We start from the raw sequence: 25,708 nt of genomic DNA, 5'->3' as shown, positions 1-25,708 counted from the left end.
CCCCAGCCATGAACACCTACTCATTACTCAATACAGCGGATCCCAGCCGTAAACACCTACTCAATACACAACACAGCGGACCCCAGCTATGAACACCTGCTCATTACAAAATACAGCGGACCCCAGCCATGAGCACCTACTCAATACACAATACAGCGGACCCCAGCCATGAACACCTACTCATTACTCAATACAGCGGATCCCAGCCGTAAACACCTACTCAATACACAATACAGCGGACCCCAGCCGTGAACACCTACTCAATACACAATACAGTGGACCCCAGCCATGAACACCTACTCAATACACAATACAACGGACCCCAGCCGTGAACACCTACTCATTACACAATACAGCGAACCCCAGCCATGAACACCTGCTCATTACACAATACAGCAGACCCCAGCTGTGAATACCTACTCAATACAGCGGACCCCAGCCATGAACACCTACTCAATACAGCGGACCCCAGCCATGAACACCTGCTCATTACACAATACAGCGGACCCCAGCCGTAAACACCTACTCAATACAGCGGACCACAGCCATGAACACCTGCTCATTACACAATACAGCGGACCCCAGCCGTGAACACCTACTCAATACAGCGGACCACAGCCATGAACACCTACTCATTACACAATACAGCGGACCCCAGCCGTGAACACCTGCTCAATACACAATACACGGACCCCAGTCATGAACACCTACTCAATACACAACACAGCGGACCCCAGCCATGAACACCTGCTCAATACACAATACAGCGGACCCCAGCCATGAACACCTACTCAATACACAATACAGCGGACCCCAGCAATGAACACCTGCTCAATACTCAATACAAGGACCCCAGCCATGAACACCTACTCAATACACAATACAGCGGACCCCAGCCATGAACACCTACTCAATACACAATACAGCGGACCCCAGCCGTGAACACCTACTCAATACACAATACAGCGGACCCCAGCCATGAACACCTACTCAATACACAATACAGTGGAACCCAGCCGTAAACACCTACTCAATACACAATACAGCGGACCCCAGCCATGAACACCTACTCAATACACAATACAGCGGACCCCAGCCGTGAACACCTACTCATTACACAATACAGCGGACCCCAGCCATGAACACCTGTTCATTGCACAATACAGCGGACCCCAGCTGTGAATACCTACTCAATACAGCGGACCCCAGCCATGAACACCTACTCAATACAGCGGACCCCAGCCATGAACACCTGCTCATTACACAATACAGCGGATCCCAGCCGTGAACACCTACTCAATACAGCGGACCACAGCCATGAACACCTGCTCATTACACAATACAGCGGACCCCAGCCGTGAACACCTACTCAATACAGCGGACCACAGCCATGAACACCTACTCATTACACAATACAGCGGACCCCAGCCGTGAACACCTACTCAATACACAATACAGCGGACCCCAGCCGTGAACACCTACTCAATACTCAACACAGCGGACCCCAGCCGTGAACACCTAATCATTACACAACACAGCGGACCCCAGCCATGAACACCTACTCAATACACAATACAGCGGACCCCAGCCGTGAACACCTACTCAATACACAATACAGCGGACCCCAGCCACGAACACCTACTCAATACACAATACAGCGGTCCCAGCCGTGAACACCTACTCATTACACAATACAGCGGACCCCAGCCATGAACACCTGCTCATTACACAATACAGCGGACCCCAGCTGTGAATACCTACTCATTACACAATACAGCGGACCCCAGCCATGAACACCTGCTCATTACACAATACAGCGGACCCCAGCCGTGAACACCTACTCAATATAGCGGACCACAGCCATGAACACCTGCTCATTACACAATACAGCGGACCCCAGCCGTGAACACCTACTCAATACAGCGGACCACAGACATGAACACCTACTCATTACACAATACAGCGGACCCCAGCCGTGAACACCTACTCAATACTCAACACAGCGGACCCCAGCCGTGAACACCTAATCATTACACAACACAGCGGACCCCAGCCATGAACACCTACTCAATACACAATACAGCGGATCCCAGCCATGAACACCTACTCAATACACAACACAGCGGACCCCAGCCGTGAACACCTACTCAATACACAATACAGCGGACCCCAGCCGTGAACACCTAATCATTACACAACACAGCGGACCCCAGCCATGAACACCTACTCAAGACACAATACAGCGGATCCCAGCCATGAACACCTACTCAATACACAATACAGCGGACCCCAGCCATGAACACCTACTCAATACACAATACAGCGGACCCCAGCCGTGAACACCTACTCAATACACAACACAGCGGACCCCAGCCGTGAACACCTACTCATTACTCAATACAGCGGACCCCAGCCATGAACACCTACTCAATACACAATGCAGCGGACCCCAGCCGTGAACACCTACTCAATACACAACACAGCGGACCCCAGCCGTGAACACCTACTCAATACACAACACAGCAGACCCCAGCCGTGAACACCTACTCAATACAGTGGACCCCAGCTATGAACACCTACTCAATACACAACACAGCGGACCCCAGCCGTGAACACCTACTCAATACAGCGGACCCCAGCCGTGAACACATACTCATTACTCAATACAGCGGTCCCCAGCCATGAACACCGACTCATTACACAACACAGTGGACCCCAGCCATTGACACCGACTCAATACTCAATACACGGACCCCAGTCATGAACACCTACTCAATACACAACACAGCGGACCCCAGCCATGAACACCTGCTCAATACGCAACACAGCGGACCCCAGCCATGAACACCTACTCAATACACAATACAGCGGACCCCAGCCATGAACACCTACTCAATACACAATACAGCGGACCCCAGCCGTGAACACCTACTCAATACACAACACAGCGGACCCCAGCCGTGAACACCTACTCATTACTCAATACAGCGGACCCCAGCCATGAACACCTACTCAATACACAATGCAGCGGACCCCAGCCGTGAACACCTACTCAATACACAACACAGCGGACCCCAGCCGTGAACACCTACTCAATACACAACACAGCAGACCCCAGCCGTGAACACCTACTCAATACAGTGGACCCCAGCTATGAACACCTACTCAATACACAACACAGCGGACCCCAGCCGTGAACACCTACTCAATACAGCGGACCCCAGCCGTGAACACATACTCATTACTCAATACAGCGGTCCCCAGCCATGAACACCGACTCATTACACAACACAGTGGACCCCAGCCATTGACACCGACTCAATACTCAATACACGGACCCCAGTCATGAACACCTACTCAATACACAACACAGCGGACCCCAGCCATGAACACCTGCTCAATACGCAACACAGCGGACCCCAGCCATGAACACCTACTCAATACACAATACAGCGGACCCCAGCAATGAACACCTGCTCAATACTCAATACACGGACCCCAGCCATGAACACCTACTCAATACACAATACAGCAGACCCCAGCCATGAACACCTACTCAATACACAATACAGCGGACCCCAGCCGTGAACACCTACTCAATACACAATACAGCGGACCCCAGCCATGAACACCTGCTCATTACTCAATACAGCGGATCCCAGCCATGAACACCTACTCAATACACAATACAGTGGAACCCAGCCGTGAACACCTACTCAATACACAATACTGCGGACCCCAGCCATGAACACCTGCTCATTACTCAATACAGCGGACCCCAGCCATGAACACCTACTCAATACACAATACAGCGGACCCCAGCCATGAACAGCTACTCAATACACAACACAGCGGACCCCAGCCATGAACACCTACTCAATACACAATACAGCGGACCCCAGCCATGAACACCTACTCAATACACAATACAGCGGAACCCAGCCGTGAACACCTGCTCAATACACAATACAGCGGACCCCAGCCATGAACACCTACTCAATACACAATACAGCGGACCCCAGCCGTGAACACCTCCTCAGTACACAATACGGCGGACCCCAGCCGTGAACACCTACTCAATACACAACACTGCGGACGCCAACCATGAACACCTGCTCATTACACAATACAGCGGACCCCAGCCATGAACACCTACTCATTACACAATACAGCGGACCCCAGCCATGAACACCTACTCAATACAGCAGACCCCAGCCATGAACACCTGCTCATTACACAACACAGCGGACCCTAGCCATGAACACCTACTCATTACTCAATACAGCGGACCCCAGCCATGAACACCTACTCAATACACACTACAGCGGACCCCAGCCATGAACACCTGCTCAATACAGCGGACCCCAGCCATGAACACCTACTCAATACACAACACAGCGGACCCCAGCCATGAACACCTGCTCATTACTCAATACAGCGGACCCCAGCCATGAACACCTGCTCATTACTCAATACAGTGGATCCCAGCCGTGAACACCTACTCACTACACAATACAGCGGACCCCAGCCATGAACACCTGCTCATTACTCAATACAGCGGACCCCAGCCATGAACACCTACTCAATACACAATACAGCGGACCCCAGCCATGAACAGCTACTCAATACACAACACAGCGGACCCCAGCCATGAACACCTACTCAATACACAATAGAGCGGACCCCAGCCATGAACACCTACTCAATACACAATACAGCGGAACCCAGCCGTGAACAACTACTCAATACACAATACAGCGGACACCAGCCATGAACACCTACTCAATACACAATACAGCGGACCCCAGCCGTGAACACCTACTCATTACACAATACGGCGGACCCCAGCCGTGAACACCTACTCACTACACAACACTGCGGACCGGAGACATGAACACCTGCTCATTACACAATACAGCGGACCCCAGCCATGAACACTGACTCAATACAGCGGACCCCAGCCATGAACACCTGCTCATGACACAACACAGCGGACCCCAGCCATGAACACCTACTCATTACTCAATACAGCGGACCCCAGCCATGAACACCTACTCAATACACAATACAGTGGAACCCAGCCGTGAACACCTACTCAATACACAATACAGCGGACCCCAGCCATGAACACCTACTCAATACACAACACAGCGGACCCCAACCGTGAACACCTGCTCATTATTCAATACAGCGGACCCCAGCTATGAACACCTGCTCATTACAAAATACAGCGGACCCCAGCCATGAACACCTACTCAATACACAATACAGCGGACCCCAGCCATGAACACCTACTCATTACTCAATACAGCGGACCCCAGCCGTAAACACCTACTCAATACACAATACAGCGGACCCCAGCCGTGAACACCTACTCAATACACAATACAGCGGACCCCAGCCATGAACACCTACTCAATACACAATACAGCGGACCCCAGCCGTGAACACCTACTCATTACACAATACAGCGGACCCCAGCCATGAACACCTGCTCATTACACAATACAGCGGACCCCAGCTGTGAATACCTACTCAATACAGCGGACCCCAGCCATGAACACCTACTCAATACAGCGGACCGCAGCCATGAACACCTGCTCATTACACAATACAGCGGACCCCAGCCGTGAACACCTACTCAATACAGCGGACCACAGCCATGAACACCTGCTCATTACACAATACAGCGGACCCCAGCCGTGAACACCTACTCAATACAGCCGACCCCAGCCATGAACACCTACTCAATACACAATACAGCGGACCCCAGCCGTGAACACCTACTCAATACACAATACAGCGAACCCCAGCCGTGAACACCGAATCATTACACAACACAGCGGACCCCAGCCATGAACACCTACTCAATACACAATACAGCGGATCCCAGCCATGAACACCTACTCAATACACAACACAGCGGACCCCAGCCATGAACACCTACTCAATACACAATACAGTGGACCCCAGCCGTGAACACCTACTCAATACACAACACAGCGGACCCCAGCCGTGAACACCTACTCAATACAGTGGACCCCAGCCATGAACACCTACTCAATACACAACACAGCGGACCCCAGCCGTGAACACCTACTCAATACAGCGGACCCCAGCCGTGAACACCTACTCATTACTCAATACAGCGGACCCCAGCCATTGACACCGACTCAATACACAACACAGTGGACCCCAGCCATGGACACCTGCTCAATGCTCAATACACGGACCCCAGTCATGAACACCTACACAATACACAACACAGCGGACCCCAGCCATGAACACCTGCTCAATACACAATACAGCGGACCCCAGCCATGAACACCTACTCAATACACAATACAGCGGACCCCAGCAATGAACACCTGCTCAATACTCAATACACGGACCCCAGCCATGAACACCTACTCAATACACAATACAGCGGCCCCAGCCGTGAACACCTACTCAATACACAATACAGCGGACCCCAGCCATGAATACCTACTCAATACACAATACAGTGGAACCCAGCCGTGAACACCTACTCAATACACAATACAGCGGACCCCAGCCATGAACACCTACTCATTACTCAATACAGCGGACCCCAGCCATGAACACCTGCTCATTACTCAATACAGCGGACCCCAGCCATGAACACCTACTCAATACACAACACAGCGGACCCCAGCCATGAACACCTGCTCATTACTCAATACAGCGGATCCCAGCCGTGAACACCTACTCAATACACAATACAGCGGACCCCAGCCATGAACACCTGCTCATTACTCAATACAGCGGACCCCAGCCATGAACACCTACTCAATACACAATACAGCGGACCCCAGCCATGAACAGCTACTCAATACACAACACAGCGGACCCCAGCCATGAACACCTACTCAATACACAATACAGCGGACCCCAGCCATGAACACCTACTCAATACACAATACAGCGGAACCCAGCCGTGAACACCTGCTCAATACACAATACAGCGGACCCCAGCCATGAACACCTACTCAATACACAATACAGCGGACCCCAGCCGTGAACACCTACTCATTACACAATACGGCGGACCCCAGCCGTGAACACCTACTCAATACACAACACTGCGGATCCCAGCCATGAACACCTGCTCATTACACAATACAGCGGACCCCAGCCATGAACACCTACTCAATACAGCGGACCACAGCCATGAACACCTGCTCCTTACACAACACAGCGGACCCCAGCCATGAACACCTACTCATTACTCAATACAGCGGACCCCAGCCATGAACACCTACTCATTACACAATACAGCGGACCCCAGCCATGAACACCTACTCAACACAGCGGACCCCAGCCATGAACACCTACTCAATACACAATACAGCGGACCCCAGCCATGAACACCTACTCAATACACAATACAGCGGAACCCAGCCGTGAACACCTGCTCAATACACAATACAGCGGACCCCAGCCATGAACACCTACTCAATACACAATACAGCGGACCCCAGCCGTGAACACCTACTCATTACACAATACGGCGGACCCCAGCCGTGAACACCTACTCAATACACAACACTGCGGATCCCAGCCATGAACACCTGCTCATTACACAATACAGCGGACCCCAGCCATGAACACCTACTCAATACAGCGGACCACAGCCATGAACACCTGCTCCTTACACAACACAGCGGACCCCAGCCATGAACACCTACTCATTACTCAATACAGCGGACCCCAGCCATGAACACCTACTCATTACACAATACAGCGGACCCCAGCCATGAACACCTACACAATACACAACACAGCGGATCCCAGCCGTGAACACCTACTCAATACACAATACAGCGGACCCCAGCCATGAACACCTGCTCATTACTCAATACAGCGGACCCCAGCCATGAACACCTACTCAATACACAATACAGCGGACCCCAGCCATGAACAGCTACTCAATACACAACACAGCGGACCCCAGCCATGAACACCTACTCAATACACAATAGAGCGGACCCCAGCCATGAACACCTACTCAATACACAATACAGCGGAACCCAGCCATGAACACCTACTCATTACTCAATACAGCAGACCCCAGCCGTGAACATCTACTCATTACAAAATACGGCGGAACCCAGCCGTGAACACCTACTCAATACACAACACTGCGGACCGGAGCCATGAACACCTGCTCATTACACAATACAGCGGACCCCAGCAATGAACACCGACTCAATACAGCGGACCCCAGCCATGAACACCTGCTCATTACACAACACAGCGGACCCCAGCCATGAACACCTACTCATTACTCAATACAGCGGACCCCAGCCATGAACACCTACTCATTACACAATACAGCGGCCCCAGCCATGAACACCTACTCAATACAGCGGACCCCAGCCATGAACACCTGCTCATTGCACAACACAGCGGACCCCAGCCGTGAACACCTATTCATTACACAATACAGCGGACCCCAGCCGTGAACACCTACTCAATACACAATACAGCGGACCCCAGCCATGAACACCTGCTCGATACAGCGGACCCCAGCCATAAACACCTGCTCAATACACAATACAGCAGACCCCAGCCATGAACACCTACTCATTACTCAATACAGCAGACCCCAGCCGTGAACACCTACTCAATATACAACACAGCGGACCCCAGCCATGAACACCTACTCAATACACAATACAGCGGACCCCAGCCATGAACACCTGCTCGATACTGCGGACCCCAGCCATGAACACCTACTCAATACACAATACAGCGGACCCCAGCCATGAACACCTGCTCAATACACAATACAGCGGACCCCAGCCATGAACACCTGCTCAATACACAACACAGCGGACTCCAGCCGTGAACACCTACTCAATACACAATACAGCGGACCCCAGCCGTGAACACCTACTCATTACTCAATACAGCGGACCCCAGCTATGAACACCTACTCATTACACAATACAGCGGACCCCAGCCACGAACACCTACTCAATACAGCGGACCCCAGCCATGAACACCTGCTCATTACACAACACAGCGGACCCCAGCCGTGAACACCTACTCATTACACAATACAGCGGACCCCAGCCGTGAACACCTACTCATTACACAACACAGCGGACCCCAGCCGTGAACACCTACTCAATACACAATACAGCGGACCCCAGCCATGAACACCTGCTCGATACAGCGGACCCCAGCCATAAACACCTGCTCAATACACAATACAGCAGACCCCAGCCATGAACACCTACTCATTACTCAATACAGCGGACCCCAGCCGTGAACACCTACTCAATATACAACACAGCGGACCCCAGCCATGAACACCTACTCAATACACAATACAGCGGACCCCAGCCATGAACACCTGCTCAATACACAATACAGCGGACCCCAGCCATGAACACCTGCTCAATACACAACACAGCGGACCCCAGCCGTGAACACCTACTCATTACTCAATACAGCGGACCCCAGCCATGAACACCTACTCAATACACAACACAGCGGACCCCAGCCATGGACACCTACTCAATACACAACACAGCGGACTCCAGCCGTGAACACCTTCTCAATACACAATACAGCGGACCCCAGCCGTGAACACCTACTCATTACTCAATACACGGACCCCAGCCGTGAACACCTACTCATTACACAATACAGCGGACCCCAGCCATGAACACCTGCTCATTACTCAATACAGCGGACCCCAGCCATGAACACCTGCTCAATACAGCGGGCCCCAGCCATGAACACCTGCTCAATACACAACACAGCGGACCCCAGCCATGAACACCTGCTCAATACACAATACAGCGGACCCCAGCCATGAATACCTACTCAATCCACAATACAGCGGAACCCAGCCGTGAACACCTACTCAATACACAATACAGCGGACCCCAGTCATGAACACCTACTCAATACACAATACAGCGGACCCCAGACATGAACACCTACTCAATACACAATACCGCGGACCCCAGACATGAACACCTGTTCAATACACAATACAGCGGACCCCAGCCGTGAACACCTACTCAATACACAATACAGCGGACCCCAGCCGTGAACACCTGCTCAATACACAATACAGCGGACCCGAGCCGGGAACACCTACTCATTACTCAATACAGCGGACCCCAGACATGAACACCTTTGGATTTCGGCGGCAGCGGTGCGCAGGGGCCTTCTTGGAGGTGAGTAGAGTATTTAAAAGCCTTACCTGGTCCCGTGTCTGTTCTTCTTTTCTGTTTTATTTGTTTTTATATAAGGCGGGAACCGGAAGTTCGACCCGCGCACCTCTGGCAAGTCCCCCCCCCCCCCCCCCCAACCAATAAGTTCTGGTGGAGAGGAAACCCGAGACACTACACGTGTAGTGTCTCCCACCCGCCCTCCTCCTCTAACCTAATAATAAAACCCATTGGTGTAAGGTAAGTGCCATATTATATTATTATTATTTTATTAGCATTGTGCAGGTCAAGGTTCGGAGGTGGAGGAGCAGTCTCTGTCAGCGAGAGAACCTGAGAACATCTAAGACACTCAGAAGGTAAGAAGGTAAGTCAGTTATTTTTACTTTTATACCTTTTTTCAAATTGTGTGTGTCGGGGGGAAACTAAAGTGACTTCACAGAAAAGCTGTGGCCAGAGTGGCTGGTTGGGATTCTAACCGAAATTTAAAAAAAATTTGAGTATTTGGGAACTAATTAAACATAATAACTTAATTATAATTTAGAGGATATCTAAGCCAGAGATCGGAGAGTATTATAGTTAGCTATCGCATTTCTATTAGAAATCTAGTGCTAGGAAACAGATAGTTGACAGTAACTTTGAAATTTAAAAAAAAAGTATTAAAAAAAAAAGACAAATTTTAATTAATTGACGCAATGTCAGTTAGAGGGGTGCTGTGCTCTGACTGTGAGATGTGGCAGGTCCGGGAGGCTTCCAGCGTCCCGGATGGCTTCATCTGCAGAAAGTGCACCCAACTGGAGCTCCTCACAGACCGCATGGTTCGGTTGGAGCAGCAATTGGATGCACTTCGGAGCATGCAGGTGGCGGAAAGCGTCATAGATCGCAGTTATGTAAATGTGGTCACACCCAAGGTGCAGGCAGAGAAATGGGTGACCACCAGAAAGGGCAGGCAGGCAGTGCAGGAATCCCCTGTGGTTGTCCCCCTCTCGAACAGGTATACCCCTTTGGATACTGTCGGGGGGGATAGCCTATCAGGGGAAAACAGCAGCAGCCAGAGCAGTGGCACCAAAGCTGGCTCTGATGTTCAGAAGGGAGGGTCAAAGCGCAGAAGAGTAATAGTAATAGGGGACTCTATAGTCAGGGGCACAGATAGGCGCTTCTGTGGACGTGAAAGAGACTCCAGGATGGTATGTTGCCTCCCTGGTGCCAGGGTCCAGGATGTCTCCGAACGGGTAGAGGGAATCCTGAAGGGGGAGGGCAAACAGGCAGAGGTCGTTGTACATATTGGTACTAACGACATAGGCAGGAAGGGGCATGAGGTCCTGCAGCAGGAGTTCAGGGAGCTAGGCAGAAAGTTAAAAGACAGGACCTCGAGGGTTGTAACCTCGGGATTACTCCCTGTGCCACGTGCCAGTGAGGCTAGAAATAGTAAGATAGAGCAGATAAACACGTGGCTAAACAGCTGGTGTAGGAGGGAGGGTTTCCATTATCTGGACCACTGGGAGCTCTTCCGGGGCAGGTGTGACCTGTATAAGAAGGACGGGTTGCATCTAAACCGGAGAGGCATAAATATCCTGGCCGTGAGGTTTGCTAGTGTCACACGGGAGGATTTAAACCAGTATGGCAGGGGGGTGGGCACGGGAGCAATAGGTCAGAAGGTGAGAGCATTGAGGGAGAACTAGGGAATAGGGACAGTGTGGCTCTGAGGCAGAGCAGACGGGGAGAAGTTGCTGAACACAGCGGGTCTGGTGGCCTGAAGTGCATATGTTTTAATGCAAGGAGCATTACGGGTAAGGCAGATGAACTTAGAGCTTGGATTACTACTTGGAACTATGATGTTGTTGCCATTCCAGAGACCTGGTTGAGGGAAGGGCAGGATTGGCAGCTAAACGTTCCAGGATTTAGATGTTTCAGGCGGGATAGAGGGGGATGTAAAAGGGGAGGTGGAGTTGCGCTACTTGTTCGGGAGAATATCACAGCTATACTGCGAGAGGACACCTCAGAGGGCAGTGAGGCTATATGGGTAGAGATCAGGAATAAGAAGGGTGCAGTCACAATGTTGGGGGTATACTACAGGCCTCCCAACAGCCAGTGGGAGATAGAGGAGCAGATAGGTAGACAGATTTTGGAAAAGAGTAAAAACAACAGGGTTGTGGTGATGGGAGACTTCAACTTCCCCAATATTGACTGGGACTCACTTAGTGCCAGGGGCTTAGATGGGGCGGAGTTTGTAAGGAGCATCCAGGAGGGCTTCTTAAAACAATATGTAAACAGTCCAACTAGGGAAGGGGCGGTACTGGACCTGGTATTGGGGAATGAGCCCGGCCAGGGTGGTAGATGTTTCAGTAGGGGAGCATTTCGGTAACAGTGACCACAATTCAGTAAGTTTTAAAGTACTGGTGGACAAGGATAAGAGTGGTCCGAGGATGAATGTGCTAAATTGGGGGAAGGCTAATTATAACAATATTAGGCGGGAACTGAAGAACATAGATTGGGGGCGGATGTTTGAGGGCAAATCAACATCTGACATGTGGGAGGCTTTCAAGTGTCAGTTGAAAGGAATACAGGACCGGCATGTTCCTGTGAGGAAGAAAGATAAATATTTCGGGAACCTTGGATGACGAGTGATATTGTAGGCCTCGTCAAAAAGAAAAAGGAGGCATTTGTCAGGGCTAAAAGGCTGGGAACAGACAAAGCCTGTGTGGCATATAAGGAAAGTAGGAAGGAACTTAAGCAAGGAGTCAGGAGGGCTAGAAGGGGTCACGAAAAGTCATTAGCAAATAGGGTTAAAGAAAATCCCAAGGCTTTTTACACGTACATAAAAAGCAAGAGGGTAGCCAGGGAAAGGGTTGGCCCACTGAAGGATAGGCAAGGGAATCTATGTGTGGAGCCAGAGGAAATGGGCGAGGTACTAAATGAATACTTTGCATCAGTATTCACCAAAGAGAAGGAATTGGTAGATGTTGAGTCTGGAGAAGGGGGTGTAGATAGCCTGGGTCACATTGTGATCCAAAAAGACGAGGTGTTGGGTGTCTTAAAAAATATTAAGGTAGATAAGTCCCAAGGGCCTGATGGGATCAACCCCAGAATACTGAAGGAGGCTGGAGAGGAAATTGCTGAGGCCTTGACAGAAATCTTTGGATCCTCGCTGTCTTCAGGGGATGTCCCGGAGGACTGGAGAATAGCCAATGTTGTTTCTCTGTTTAAGAAGGGTAGCAAGGATAATCCCGGGAACTACAGACCGGTGAGCCTTACTTCAGTGGTAGGGAAATTACTGGAGAGAATTCTTCGAGACAGGATCTACTCCCATTTGGAAGCAAATGGACGTATTAGTGAGAGGCAGCACGGTTTTGTGAAGGGGAGGTCGTGTCTCACTAACTTGATAGAGTTTTTCGAGGAGGTCACTAAGATGATTGATGCAGGTAGGGCAGTAGATGTTGTCTATATGGACTTCAGTAAGGCCTTTGACAAGGTCCCTCATGGTAGACTAGTACAAAAGGTGAAGTCACACGGGATCAGGGGTGAACTGGCAAGGTGGATACAGAACTGGCTAGGCCATAGAAGGCAGAGGGTAGCAATGGAGGGATGCTTTTCTAATTGGAGGGCTGTGACCAGTGGTGTTCCACAGGGATCAGTGCTGGGACCTTTGCTCTTTGTAGTATATATAAATGATTTGGAGGAAAATGTAACTGGTCTGATTAGTAAGTTTGCAGACGACACAAAGGTTGGTGGAATTGCGGATAGCGATGAGGACTGTCTGAGGATACAGCAGGATTTAGATTGTCTGGAGACTTGGGCGGAGAGATGGCAGATGGAGTTTAATCCGGACAAATGTGAGGTAATGCATTTTGGAAGGGCTAATGCAGGTAGGGAATATACAGTGAATGGTAGAACCCTCAAGAGTATTGAAAGTCAAAGAGATCTAGGAGTACAGGTCCACAGGTCATTGAAAGGGGCAACACAGGTGGAGAAGGTAGTCAAGAAGGCATACGGCATGCTTGCCTTCATTGGCCGGGGCATTGAGTATAAGAATTGGCAAGTCATGTTGCAGCTGTATAGAACCTTAGTTAGGCCACACTTGGAGTATAGTGTTCAATTCTGGTCGCCACACTACCAGAAGGATGTGGAGGCTTTAGAGAGGGTGCAGAAGAGATTTACCAGAATGTTGCCTGGTATGGAGGGCATTAGCTATGAGGAGCGGTTGAATAAACTCGGTTTGTTCTCACTGGAACGAAGGAGGTTGAGGGGAGACCTGATAGAGGTATACAAAATTATGAGGGGCATAGACAGAGTGGATAGTCAGAGGCTTTTCCCCAGGGTAGAGGGGTCAATTACTAGGGGGCATAGGTTTAAGGTGAGAGGGGCAAGGTTTAGAGTAGATGTAGGAGGCAAGTTTTTTATGCAGAGGGTAGTGGGTACCTGGAACTCGCTACCGGAGGAGGTAGTGGAAGCAGGGACGATAGGGACATTTAAGGGGCATCTTGACAAATATATGAATAGGATGGGAATAGAAGGATACGGACCCAGGAAGTGTAGAAGATTGTAGTTTAGTCAGGAAGTATGGTCGGCACAGGCTTGGAGGGCCGAAGGGCCTGTTCCTGTGCTGTACATTTCTTTGTTCTTTGTACTCAATACACAATACAGCGGACCCCAGCCGTGAACACCTACTCAATACACAATACAGCGGAACCCAGCCATGAACACCTACTCAATACTCAACACAGCGGACCCCAGCCATGAACACCTGCTCATTACTCAATACAGCAGACCCCAGCCATGAACACCTACTCAATACACAATACAGCGGACCGCAGCCATGAACACCTACTCAATACACAATACAGCAGACCGCAGCCATGAACACCTGCTCATTACTCAATACAGCGGACCCCAGCCGTGAACACCTACTCAATACAGTGGACCCCAGCCATGAACACCTGCTCATTGCACAATACAGCGGACCCCAGCCGTGAACACCTACTCAATGCACAATACAGCGGACCACAGCCATGGACACCGACTCAATACACAATACAGCGGACCCCAGCCGTGAACACCTACTCAATACAGCGGACCACAGCCATGAACACCTACTCATTACACAATACAGCGGACCCCAGCCGTGAACACCTACTCAATACAGCGGACCCCAGCCATGAACACTTACTCAATACACAATACAGTGGACCCCAGCCGTGAACACCTACTCAATACACAATACAGCGGACCCCAGCCGTGAACACCTAATCATTACACAACACAGCGGACCCCAGCCATGAACACCTACTCAATACACAATACAGCGGATCCCAGCCATGAACACCTACTCATTACACAATACAGCGGACCCCAGCCGTGAACACCTACACATTACACAATACAGCGGACCCCAGCCGTGAACACCTACTCAATACACAACACAGCGGACCCCAGCCATGAACACCTACTCAATACACAATACAGCGGACCCCAGCCGTGAACACCTACTCATTACACAATACAGCGGACCCCAGCCGTGAACACCTACTCAATACAGCGGACCCCAGCCGTGAACACCTACTCATTACTCAATACAGCGGACCCCAGCCATGAACACCTACTCAATACAGCGGACCCCAGCCGTGAACACCTACTCATTACACAATACAACGGACCCCAGCCGTGAACACCTACTCAATACAGCGGACCCCAGCCATGAACACCTGCTCAATACACAATACAGCGGACCCCAGCCATGAACACCTACTCAATACACAACACAGCGGACCCCAGCCGTGAACACCTACTCAATACAGCGGACCCCAGCCATGAACACCTACTCAATACACAATACAGCGGACCCCAGCCGTGAACACCTACTCATTACACAACACAGCGGACCCCAGCCATGAACACATACTCAATACACAGACCCCAGCCATGAACACCTACTCAATACACAACACAGCGGACCCCAGCCGAGAACACCTACTCAATACACAATACAGCGGACCCCAGCCATGAACATCTACTCAACACAGCGGACACCAGCCATGAACACCTGCTCATTACTCAATACAGCGGACCCCAGCCATGAACACCTACTCAATACACAATACAGCGGACCGCAGCCATGAACACCTACTCAATACACAATACAGCAGACCGCAGCCATGAACACCTGCTCAATACACAACACAGCGGACCCCAGACATGAACACCTACTCATTACTCAATACAGCGGACCCCAGCCATGAACACCTACTCAATACACAACACAGCGGACCCCAGCCATGAACACCTGCTTAATACACAACACAGCGGACTCCAGCCGTGAACACCTACTCAATACACAATACAGCGGACCCCAGCCATGAACACAAAGAGAAAATCCTCAACCCCATGACCTCCTCAAATCCCCAATCTTACCTACTCATTCCCACAGACAATAATGAAAAAGATGAATGAAATGTCAGCATTCACCTCCAGGAAGATCATAGGAAGAGGAGCCATTCAGCCCCTCAAGCCTGCTGTTCTATTCAACTGATCACGACTGATTATCCACCTCAATGCTATTTTTCCATACTATCCCCACATGCCGCGATGTCATTAGTATCAAGCCGATTAGGGGTGGAAGTGTTGTTAGAGTTGTAGAGCGTGCTGGGACCGGTTTAATTTCTGCGCACTGCATTGCAGGAATGTTTTGTTGATCTTGAAGAGGATGCACCACAGTTGAATCACACGGACCGATTGCACGAACAAAGTTTGTGTGGCGAAGATGAACGAGAGTTCAAACGGAAGTGTTTCAGATGAAGGATTTCCTCTGACAGGGAGATCGGAACCAGAGACATTACAATCCCAGATCAGACCCCAACAGCAGCTAGGATTCTTGACCGAAACCCCAATACTTAATTGTGTCAACTGTGAGGGAATGATATCTCGCTCCTGGCGTGATTACACGAAGAAATAGAGACACGGTATATTAAAACAAACTTTATTACTAACACAGTTTAAAATCTTTAACATCACACTCAAAAAAAGCTTACAATTACCCCTTTACTAATACTACTCAATACAGTGAACACAATACCATAAGACATAGCAGATTTAGGCCACTCGGCCCATTGAGTCTGCTCCGCCATTCAATCATGAATACCCTTAACTGCTGTCTTTAGAACTTAGAACATTACATCGCAGTACAGGCCCTTCGGCCCTCGATGTTGCGCCGACCTGTGAAACCTCTCTAAAGCCCATCTACACTATTCCCTTATCGTCCATATGTCTATCCAATGACCATTTGAATGCCCTTAGTGTTGGCGAGTCCACTACTGTTGCAGGCAGGGCATTCCACGTCTTTACTACTCTCTGAGTAAAGAACCTACCTCTGACATCTGTCTTATATCTATCTCCCCTCAATTTAAAGGTATGTCCCCTCGTGCTAGACATCACCATCCGAGGAAAAAGGCTCTCACTGTCCACCCTATCCAATCCTCTGATCATCTTGTATGCCTCAATTAAGTCACCTCTTAACCTTCTTCTCTCTAACGAAAACAGCCTCAAGTCCCTCAGCCTTTCCTCCATACCAGGCAACATTCTGGTAAATCTCCTCTGCACCCTTTCCAATGCTTCCATATCCTTCCTATAATGCGGCGACCAGAATTGCACGCAATACTCCAAATGTGGCCGCACCAGAGTTTTGTATAGCTGCAACATGACCTCATGGCTCCGAAACTCAATCCCTCTACCATTAAAAGCTAACACACCGTACGCCTTCTGAACAACCCTCTCAACCTGGGTGGCAACTTTCAGGGATCTATGTACATGGACACCGAGATCTCTCTGCTCATCCACACTGCCAAGAATCTTACCATTAACCCAGTACTCAGTCTTCCTGTTATTCCTTCCAAAATGAATCACCTCACACTTTTCTGCATTAAACTCCATTTGCCACCTCTCAGCCCAGCGCTGCAGCTTATCTATGTCCCTCTGTAACTTGTAACATCCTTCCGCACTGGCCACAACTCCACCGACTTTAGTGTCATCTGCAAATTTACTCACCCATCCTTCTACACCCTCCTCCAGGTCATTTATAAAAATGACAAACAGCAGTGGCCCCAAAACAGATCCTCGTGGTACACCACTAGTAACTGGACTCCAGTCTGAACATTTCCCATCAACCACCACCCTTTGTCTTCTTCCAGCTAGCCAATTTCTGATCCAAACTGCTAAATCACCCTCAATCCCCAGCCTCCGTATTTCCTGCAGTAGCCTACCGTGGGGAACCTTATCAAACGCTTTACTGAAATCCATATACACCACATCAACTGCTTTACCCTAATCCACCTGTTTGGTCACCTTCTCAAAGAACTCTATAAGATAACCTTATAGAGTTATATGTGTATATATAGAAGGGTATATATACCTTTATAGAAGGGTAGGGCACGACCTACCCTTCACAAAACCGTGTTGACTATGCTTATTAACGATTAACATATTAACGATCTAGATGTCGGGACAGGGGGCATTCTGGCTAAGTTTGCCGATGATACAAAGATAGGTGGAGGGGCAGGTAGTGTGGAGGAGGTGGGGAGGCTGCAGAAAGATTTAGACAGTTTAGGAGAGTGGTCCAAGAAATGTCTGATGAAATTCAACATGGGCAAGTGCGAGGTCTTGCACTTTGGAAAAAAGAATAGAGGCATGGACTATTTTCTAAACGGTGACAAAGTTCTTAATGCTGAAGTGCAAAGGGACTTGGGAGTCCTAGTCCAGGATTCTCTAAAGGTAAACTTGCAGGTTAAGTCTGTAATTAAGAAAGCAAATGCAATGTTGTCGTTTGAATTTGAATCGAGGTGGGAATTCGAAGCTGGGTGGGGAGGAAGTGCTTTTTGTGACTGGTAAGTAGTGTTTCTGTTTTTCTGTTTCTTTTCATTGGTATATTTATTTATTTTTTCTTCATTGTTTATTTATTTATTTAAATTTTTTTTGGGGGGGAAATTGAAATTGTTGAAGTTAACCGAAGGTTTAAGACATGGCAGGAGATCTCAGACCCGTGTCATGCTTCTCGTGTGCGATGTGGGAGCTCAGGGACACGTCCACTGTCCCTGGCTCCTTCACGTGCAAGAAGTGTGTCCAGTTGCAGCTCCTGTTAGACCGCTTGACGGCTCTGGAGCTGCGGATGGACTCACTTTGGAGCATCCGCGATGCTGAGGACGTCGTGGATAGCACGTTTAGCGAGTTGGTCACACCGCAGGTGAAAGGTACTGAGGGAGATAGAAAATGGGTGACCAAAAGACAGAGCAAGAGTAGAAAGGCAGTGCAGGTGTCCTCTGCGGTCATCTCCCTGCAAAACAGATATACCGCTTTGGATACTGTTGAGGGAGATGGCTCACCAGGGGAAGGCGGCAGCAGCCAGGTTCATGGCACCGTGGTTGGCTCTGCTGCACAGCTGGGCAGGAAGAAGAATGGCAGGGCTATAGTGATAGGGGACTCAATTGTAAGGGGAATAGACAGGCGGTTCTGCGGACGCAATCGAGACTCCAGGATGGTATGTTGCCTCCCTTGTGCAAGGGTCAAGGATGTCTCGGAGCGGCTGCAGGACATTCTGGGGGGGGGGGGGGGGGGGGGGGGGAGGGTGAACAGCCAGCTGTCGTGGTGCACATAGGCACCAACGATATAGGTAAAAAACGGGACGAGGTCCTACAAGCTGAATTTAGGGAGCTAGGAGTTAAACTAAAAAGTAGGACCTCAAAGGTAGTCATCTCTGGATTGCTACCAGTGCCACGAGCTAGTCAGAGTAGGAATGTCAGGATAGAGAGGATGAATACGTGGCTAGAGAGATGGTGCAAGAGGGAGGGATTCAAATTCCTGGGACATTGGAACCGATTCTGGGGGAGGTGGGACCAGTACAATCCGGACGGTCTGCACCTGGGCAGGACTGGAACCAATGTCCTAGGGGGGTGTTTGCTAGAGCTGTTGGGGAGAATTTAAACTAATGTGGCAGGGGGATGGGAACCGATGCAGGAAGTTGGAAGGTAGTAAAACAGGGACAGAAATAAAAGGCAGTAAGGGGGACAGTGTAAGGCAGAGAAGCCATAGTCAAAAATCAAAAAGGGCGAATGTACAAGGTGCAGTGACTGAGGGGAGCTCAGTGAATAGGACCAGGAATACTAAAAGAAATAAAACGGGAAGTGAAAACATTAATGGTAAGCGACGCGGCAGGTTGTTACAGGAAGATATGGGTTCGACGACAAGGAAAATTAGGAGAAAGGTTAAGAGGAAATATAACTTAGGAGAGGTTACTGATCGAGGTGTTAAGATTCAAAACAGAGGTAAAAAAGCCAACATAAGTGTACTTTACCTGAATGCTCGTAGTATTCGGAATAAGGTAAATGAGTTGATGGCGCAAATCATCGTGAATGACTATGATTTAGTGGCCATTACTGAAACATGGTTAAAGGATGGTCACGACTGGGAGTTAAATATCCGAGGGTATCAAACTTTTCGGAAGGACAGAGTGGATGGGAAGGGAGGTGGTGTAGCTCTGTTATTTAAGGATGACATCCGGGCAACAGTAAGGGATGACATCGGTGCTATGGAGGATAAGGTTGAATCCATTTGGGTGGAAATCAGGAATAGTAAGGCGAAAAAGTCACTGATAGGAGTAATCTATAGGCCACCAAATAGTAACATTATGGTGGGGCAGGCAATAAACAAAGAAATAACCAATGCATGTAGAAATGGTACAGCAGTTATCATGGGGGGTTTTAATCTACATGTTGATTGGTTTAACCAGGTCGGTCAAGGCAGCCTTGAGGAGGAGTTTATAGAATGTATCCGCGATAGTTTCCTAGAACAGTATGTAATGGAACCTACGAGGGAACAAGCGGTCCTAGATCTGGTCCTGTGTAATGAGGCAGGATTGATTCAGGATCTCATAGTTAGGGACCCTCTCGGAAGGAGCGATCACAATATCGTGGAATTTAAAATACAGATGGAGGGTGAGAAGGTAAAATCAAGCACTAGTGTTTTGTGCTTAAACAAAGGAGATTACAATGGGATGAGAGAAGAACTAGCTAAGGTAGACTGGGAGCAAAGACTTTATGGTGAAACAGTTGAGGAACAGTGGAGAACCTTCCAAGTGATTTTTCACAGTGCCCAGCAAAGGTTTATACCAACAAAAAGGAAGGACGGTAAAAAGAGGGAAAATCGACCGTGGATAGCTAAGGAAATAAGGGAGAGGATCAAATTGAAGGAAAAAACATACAAAGTAGCAAAGATCAGTGGGAGACTAGAGGACTGGGAAATCTTTAGGGGGCAACAGAAAGCTACTAAAAAAGCTATAAAGAAGAGTAAGATAGGTTATGAGAGTAAACTTGCTCCGAATATAAAAACAGATAGTAAAAGTTTCTACAAATATATGAAACAAAAAAGAGTGGCTAAGGTAAATATTGGTCCTTTAGAGGATGAGAAGGGAGATTTAATAATGGGAGATGAGGAAATGGCTGAGGAACTGAACAGGTTTTTTGGGTCGGGCTTCACAGTGGAAGACACAAATAACATGCCAGTGACTGATGGAAATGAGGCTATGACAGGTGAGGACCATGAGAGGATTGTTATCACCAAGGAGGTAGTGATGGGCAAGCTAATGGGGCTAAAGGTAGACAAGTCTCCTGGCCCTGATGGAATGCATCCCAGAGTGCTAAAAGAGATGGCTAGGGAAATTGCAAACGCAGTAGTGATAATTTACCAAAATTCACTAGACTCTGGGGAGGTCCCGGCGGATTGGAAATTAGCAAACGTGACACCACTGTTTAAAAAAGGAGGTAGGCAGAAAGTGGGTAATTATAGGCCAGTGAGCTTAACTTCGGTAGGAGGGAAGATGCTGGAATCTATCATCAAGGAAGAAATAGCGAGGCATCTGGATGGAAATTGTCCCATTGGACAGACGCAGCATGGGTTCATAAAGGGCAGCTCGTGCCTAACTAATTTAGTGGAATTTTTTGAGGACATTAACAGTGCGGTAGATAACGGGGAGCCAATGGATGTGGTATATTTGGATTTCCAGAAAGCCTTTGACAAGGTGCCACACAAAAGGTTGTTGCATAAGATAAAGATGCATGGCATTAAGGGGAAAGTAGTAGCATGGACAGAGGATTGGTTAATTAATAGAAAGCAAAGAGTGGGGATTAATGGGTGTTTCTCTGGTTGGCAATCAGTAGCTAGTGGTGTCCCTCAGGGATCAGTGTTGGGCCCACAACTGTTCACAATTTACATCGATGATTTGGAGTTGGGGACCAAGGGCAATGTGTCCAAGTTTGCAGACGACACTAAGATAAGTGGTAAAGCAAAAAGTGCAGAGGATACTGGAAGTCTGCAGAGGGATTTGGATAGGCTAAGTGAATGGGCTAGGGTCTGGCAGATGGAATACAATGTTGACAAATGTGAGGTTATCCATTTTGGTAGGAATAACAGCAAAAGGGATTATTATTTAAATGATAAAATATTAAAACATGCTGCTGTGCAGAGAGACCTGGGTGTGCTAGTGCATGAGTCGCAGAAAGTTGGTTTTCAGGTGCAACAGGTGATTAAGAAGGCAAATGGAGTTCTGTCCTTCATTGCTAGAGGGATGGAGTTTAAGACTAGGGAGGTTATGCTGCAATTGTATAAGGTGTTAGTGAGGCCACACCTGGAGTATTGTGTTCAGTTTTGGTCTCCTTACTTGAGAAAGGACGTACTGGCGCTGGAGGGTGTGCAGAGGAGATTCACTAGGTTAGTCCCAGAGCTGAAGGGGTTGGATTACGAGGAGAGGTTGAGTAGACTGGGACTGTACTCGTTGGAATTTAGAAGGATGAGGGAGGATCTTATAGAAACATATAAAATTATGAAGGGAATCAATAGGATAGATACGGGCAGGTTGTTTCCACTGGTCGGGGAAAGCAGAACTAGGGGGCATAGCCTCAAAATAAGGGGAAGTAGATTTAGGACTGAGTTTAGGAGGAACTTCTTCACCCAAAGGGTTGTGAATCTATGGAATTCCTTGCCCAGTGAAGCAGTAGGGGCTCCTTCATTAAATGTTTTTAAGATAAAGATAGATAGTTTTTTGAAGAATAAAGCGATTAAGGGTTATGGTGTTCGGGCCTGAAAGTGGAGCTGAGTCCACAAAAGATCAGCCATGATCTCATTGAATGGTGGAGCAGGCTCGAGGGGCCAGGTGGCCTACTCCTGCTCCTAGTTCTTATGTTCTTATCTCAAGAGGCTTGGAATATAAAAGCAGGGATGTACTTCTGAAGCTTTATAAAGCGCTAGTTAGGCCCCATTTATAATACTGTGAGCAATTTTGGGCCCCACACCTCAGGAAGGACATACTGGCACTGGAGCGGGTCCAGCGGAGATTCACACGGATGATCCCAGGAATGGTAGGCCTAACATACGATGAACGTCTGAGGATCCTGGGATTATATTCATTGGAGTTTAGGAGGTTGAGGGGAGATCTAATAGAAACTTACAAGATAATGAATGGCTTAGATAGGGTGGACGTAGGGAAGTTGTTTCCATTAGCAGGGGAGACTAGGACCCGGGGACACAGCCTTAGAATAAAAGGGAGTCACTTTAGAACAGAGATGAGGAGAAATTTCTTCAGCCAGAGAGTGGTGGGTCTGTGGAATTCATTGCCACAGAGGGCGGTGAAGGCCGGGACGTTGAGTGTCTTTAAGACAGAAGTTGATAAATTCTTGATTTCTCGAGGAATTAAGGGCTATGGAGAGAGAGCGGGTAAATGGAGTTGAAATCAGCCATGATTTAATGGTGGAGTGGACTCGATGGGCCGAATGGCCTTACTTCCGCTCCTATGTCTTATGGTCTTATGGCAAAATGGAATAATTCTGCTCCTATATCTAATGAACTTATCAACATACCACCTCTTATTTTCATTTGCTTCCTCCTAATTCCCAGGATTTGTTCCCCACACCCCATCAGTTCTATCAAATCACGATAACTGATAGTTCACAGGATTGGATCAAGCTTTTGTCGGAGTCACTGTTCGTACCTGATGTGTCCTGTTTGGTAATGAATGTCTCACACACAGGAGCGAGCTGTGGTTTTGTCAATCTCCGGGCGATACAGATCAAACAGGACTGTCGATCTGTGGAATAATTATAAAGACAGCCGTTAGAATCAGACAGCAGTCGTGACGTTACCAGCAAGGGAACGGGATGAGGCTGTCGCTGATGCCCCACAGGATTGGCTCTTCTCTGCATCCTCCCATGCTAACAATGGCACACTGTGCCACGCTGTGACAACCTCCCGGGCTGTGCCAACCTCCCGGGCTGTGCCAACCTCCCGGGCTGTGCCAACCTCCCGCGCTGTGCCAATCTCCCGGGCCGAGCCAGCCTCCCGGCCTGTGCCAACCTCCCGGCCTGTGCCAGCCTCCCGGCCTGTGCCAGCCTCCCGGGCTGCGCCAACCTCCCGGGCTGCGCCAACCTCCCGGGCTGCGCCAGTCTCCCGGGCTGCGCCAGTCTCCCGGGCTGCGCCAACCTCCCGGGCTGCGCCAACCTCCCGGGCTGTGACAACCTCCCGGGCTGCGCCAACCTCCCGGGCCGTGCCAACCTCCCGCGCTGCGCCAGCCTCCCGAGCTGCGCCAACCTCCCGGGCTGTGACAACCTCCCGGGCTGTGCCAACCTCCCGGGCTGTGCCAGTCTCCCGGGCTGCGCCAGTCTCCCGGGCTGCGCCAACCACCCGGGCTGTGCCAGTCTCCCGGGCTGCGCCAGTCTCCCGGGCTGTGCCATCCTCCCGGGCTGTGCCAACCTCCCGGGCTGTGCCATCCTCCCGGGCTGTGCCAACCTCCCGGCCAAGCCAGTCTCCCGGGCTGTGCCAACCTCCCGGGCTGTGCCAACCTCCCGGGCTGCGCCAACCTCCCGGGCTGTGCCAACCTCCCGGGCTGTGCCAGCCTCCCGGGCTGTGCCAACCTCCCGGGCTGTGCCAGCCTCCCGGGCTGCGCCAGCCTCCCGGGCTGTGACATGTGAAGCTCAGACTCTCTGTCAGAGCCAGCCTTATCTCGGGCTGCCTCATCCAGTATCGAGCAACCAATTGACTGACAAATGTCAGAAGTTGGTATTGCGAGAAAAATGGGAGAGAAGGTAAATCCCAGTCGCCCTTAGACACAAAATAGGACAAGACGTCTCCAGCCAACTTCACAACCATCCTGTTCGCCAAAGCCTACTTACCACCTCCCTCCTCCTGAATAGACTTGGGTTGTGACACAGTGAAACACTGCATTATCTCATACTTCTGTCTTGCCTCCTGGCTCTCGCCAGCTCCCTGCTCCGTTCCACGCACCAGCATCCGGCAGTTGAAAGTATGACTGTTCTGCCTGTTGCTCTCCTTCGACCAAGGGACACTGTTCACTGTAAGGAGGAGAGACGGGTTAGAGAGGCCGGTGTAAATGAACTGGGCAACTTAGCGGAGAATCAAGCCACTGGCGTAAGGGATGTGTGGGGGGTTCGATGACAGGGAATGTAAGGAAC

General features: G+C 49.6%; 1 protein-coding gene across 1 annotated transcript in view; it reads right to left on the bottom strand.

Annotated features, from left to right (window-relative positions):
• ncoa1 (nuclear receptor coactivator 1) overlaps positions 1-25,708 on the bottom strand; it is a gene marked incomplete at its 3' end in the record, with an annotated part of 209,936 nt that overhangs the window by 14,419 nt on the left and 169,809 nt on the right. The window contains exons 6-7 of the mRNA XM_072509453.1: positions 25,409-25,588; positions 24,232-24,327 (exon numbers count right to left, since the gene is read on the bottom strand). Of these exons, the coding sequence (XP_072365554.1) occupies positions 24,232-24,327; positions 25,409-25,588 (276 nt within the window). The remainder of the gene's footprint in view (positions 1-24,231; positions 24,328-25,408; positions 25,589-25,708) is intronic.

The sequence above is a fragment of the Scyliorhinus torazame genome, chromosome 1 (assembly GCF_047496885.1).
Source record: "Scyliorhinus torazame isolate Kashiwa2021f chromosome 1, sScyTor2.1, whole genome shotgun sequence".
Lineage (NCBI taxonomy): Eukaryota > Metazoa > Chordata > Chondrichthyes > Carcharhiniformes > Scyliorhinidae > Scyliorhinus > Scyliorhinus torazame.
The sequence above is the reverse complement of the archived record's forward strand: the minus strand, read 5'-3'. Positions and strand labels throughout refer to the sequence as shown.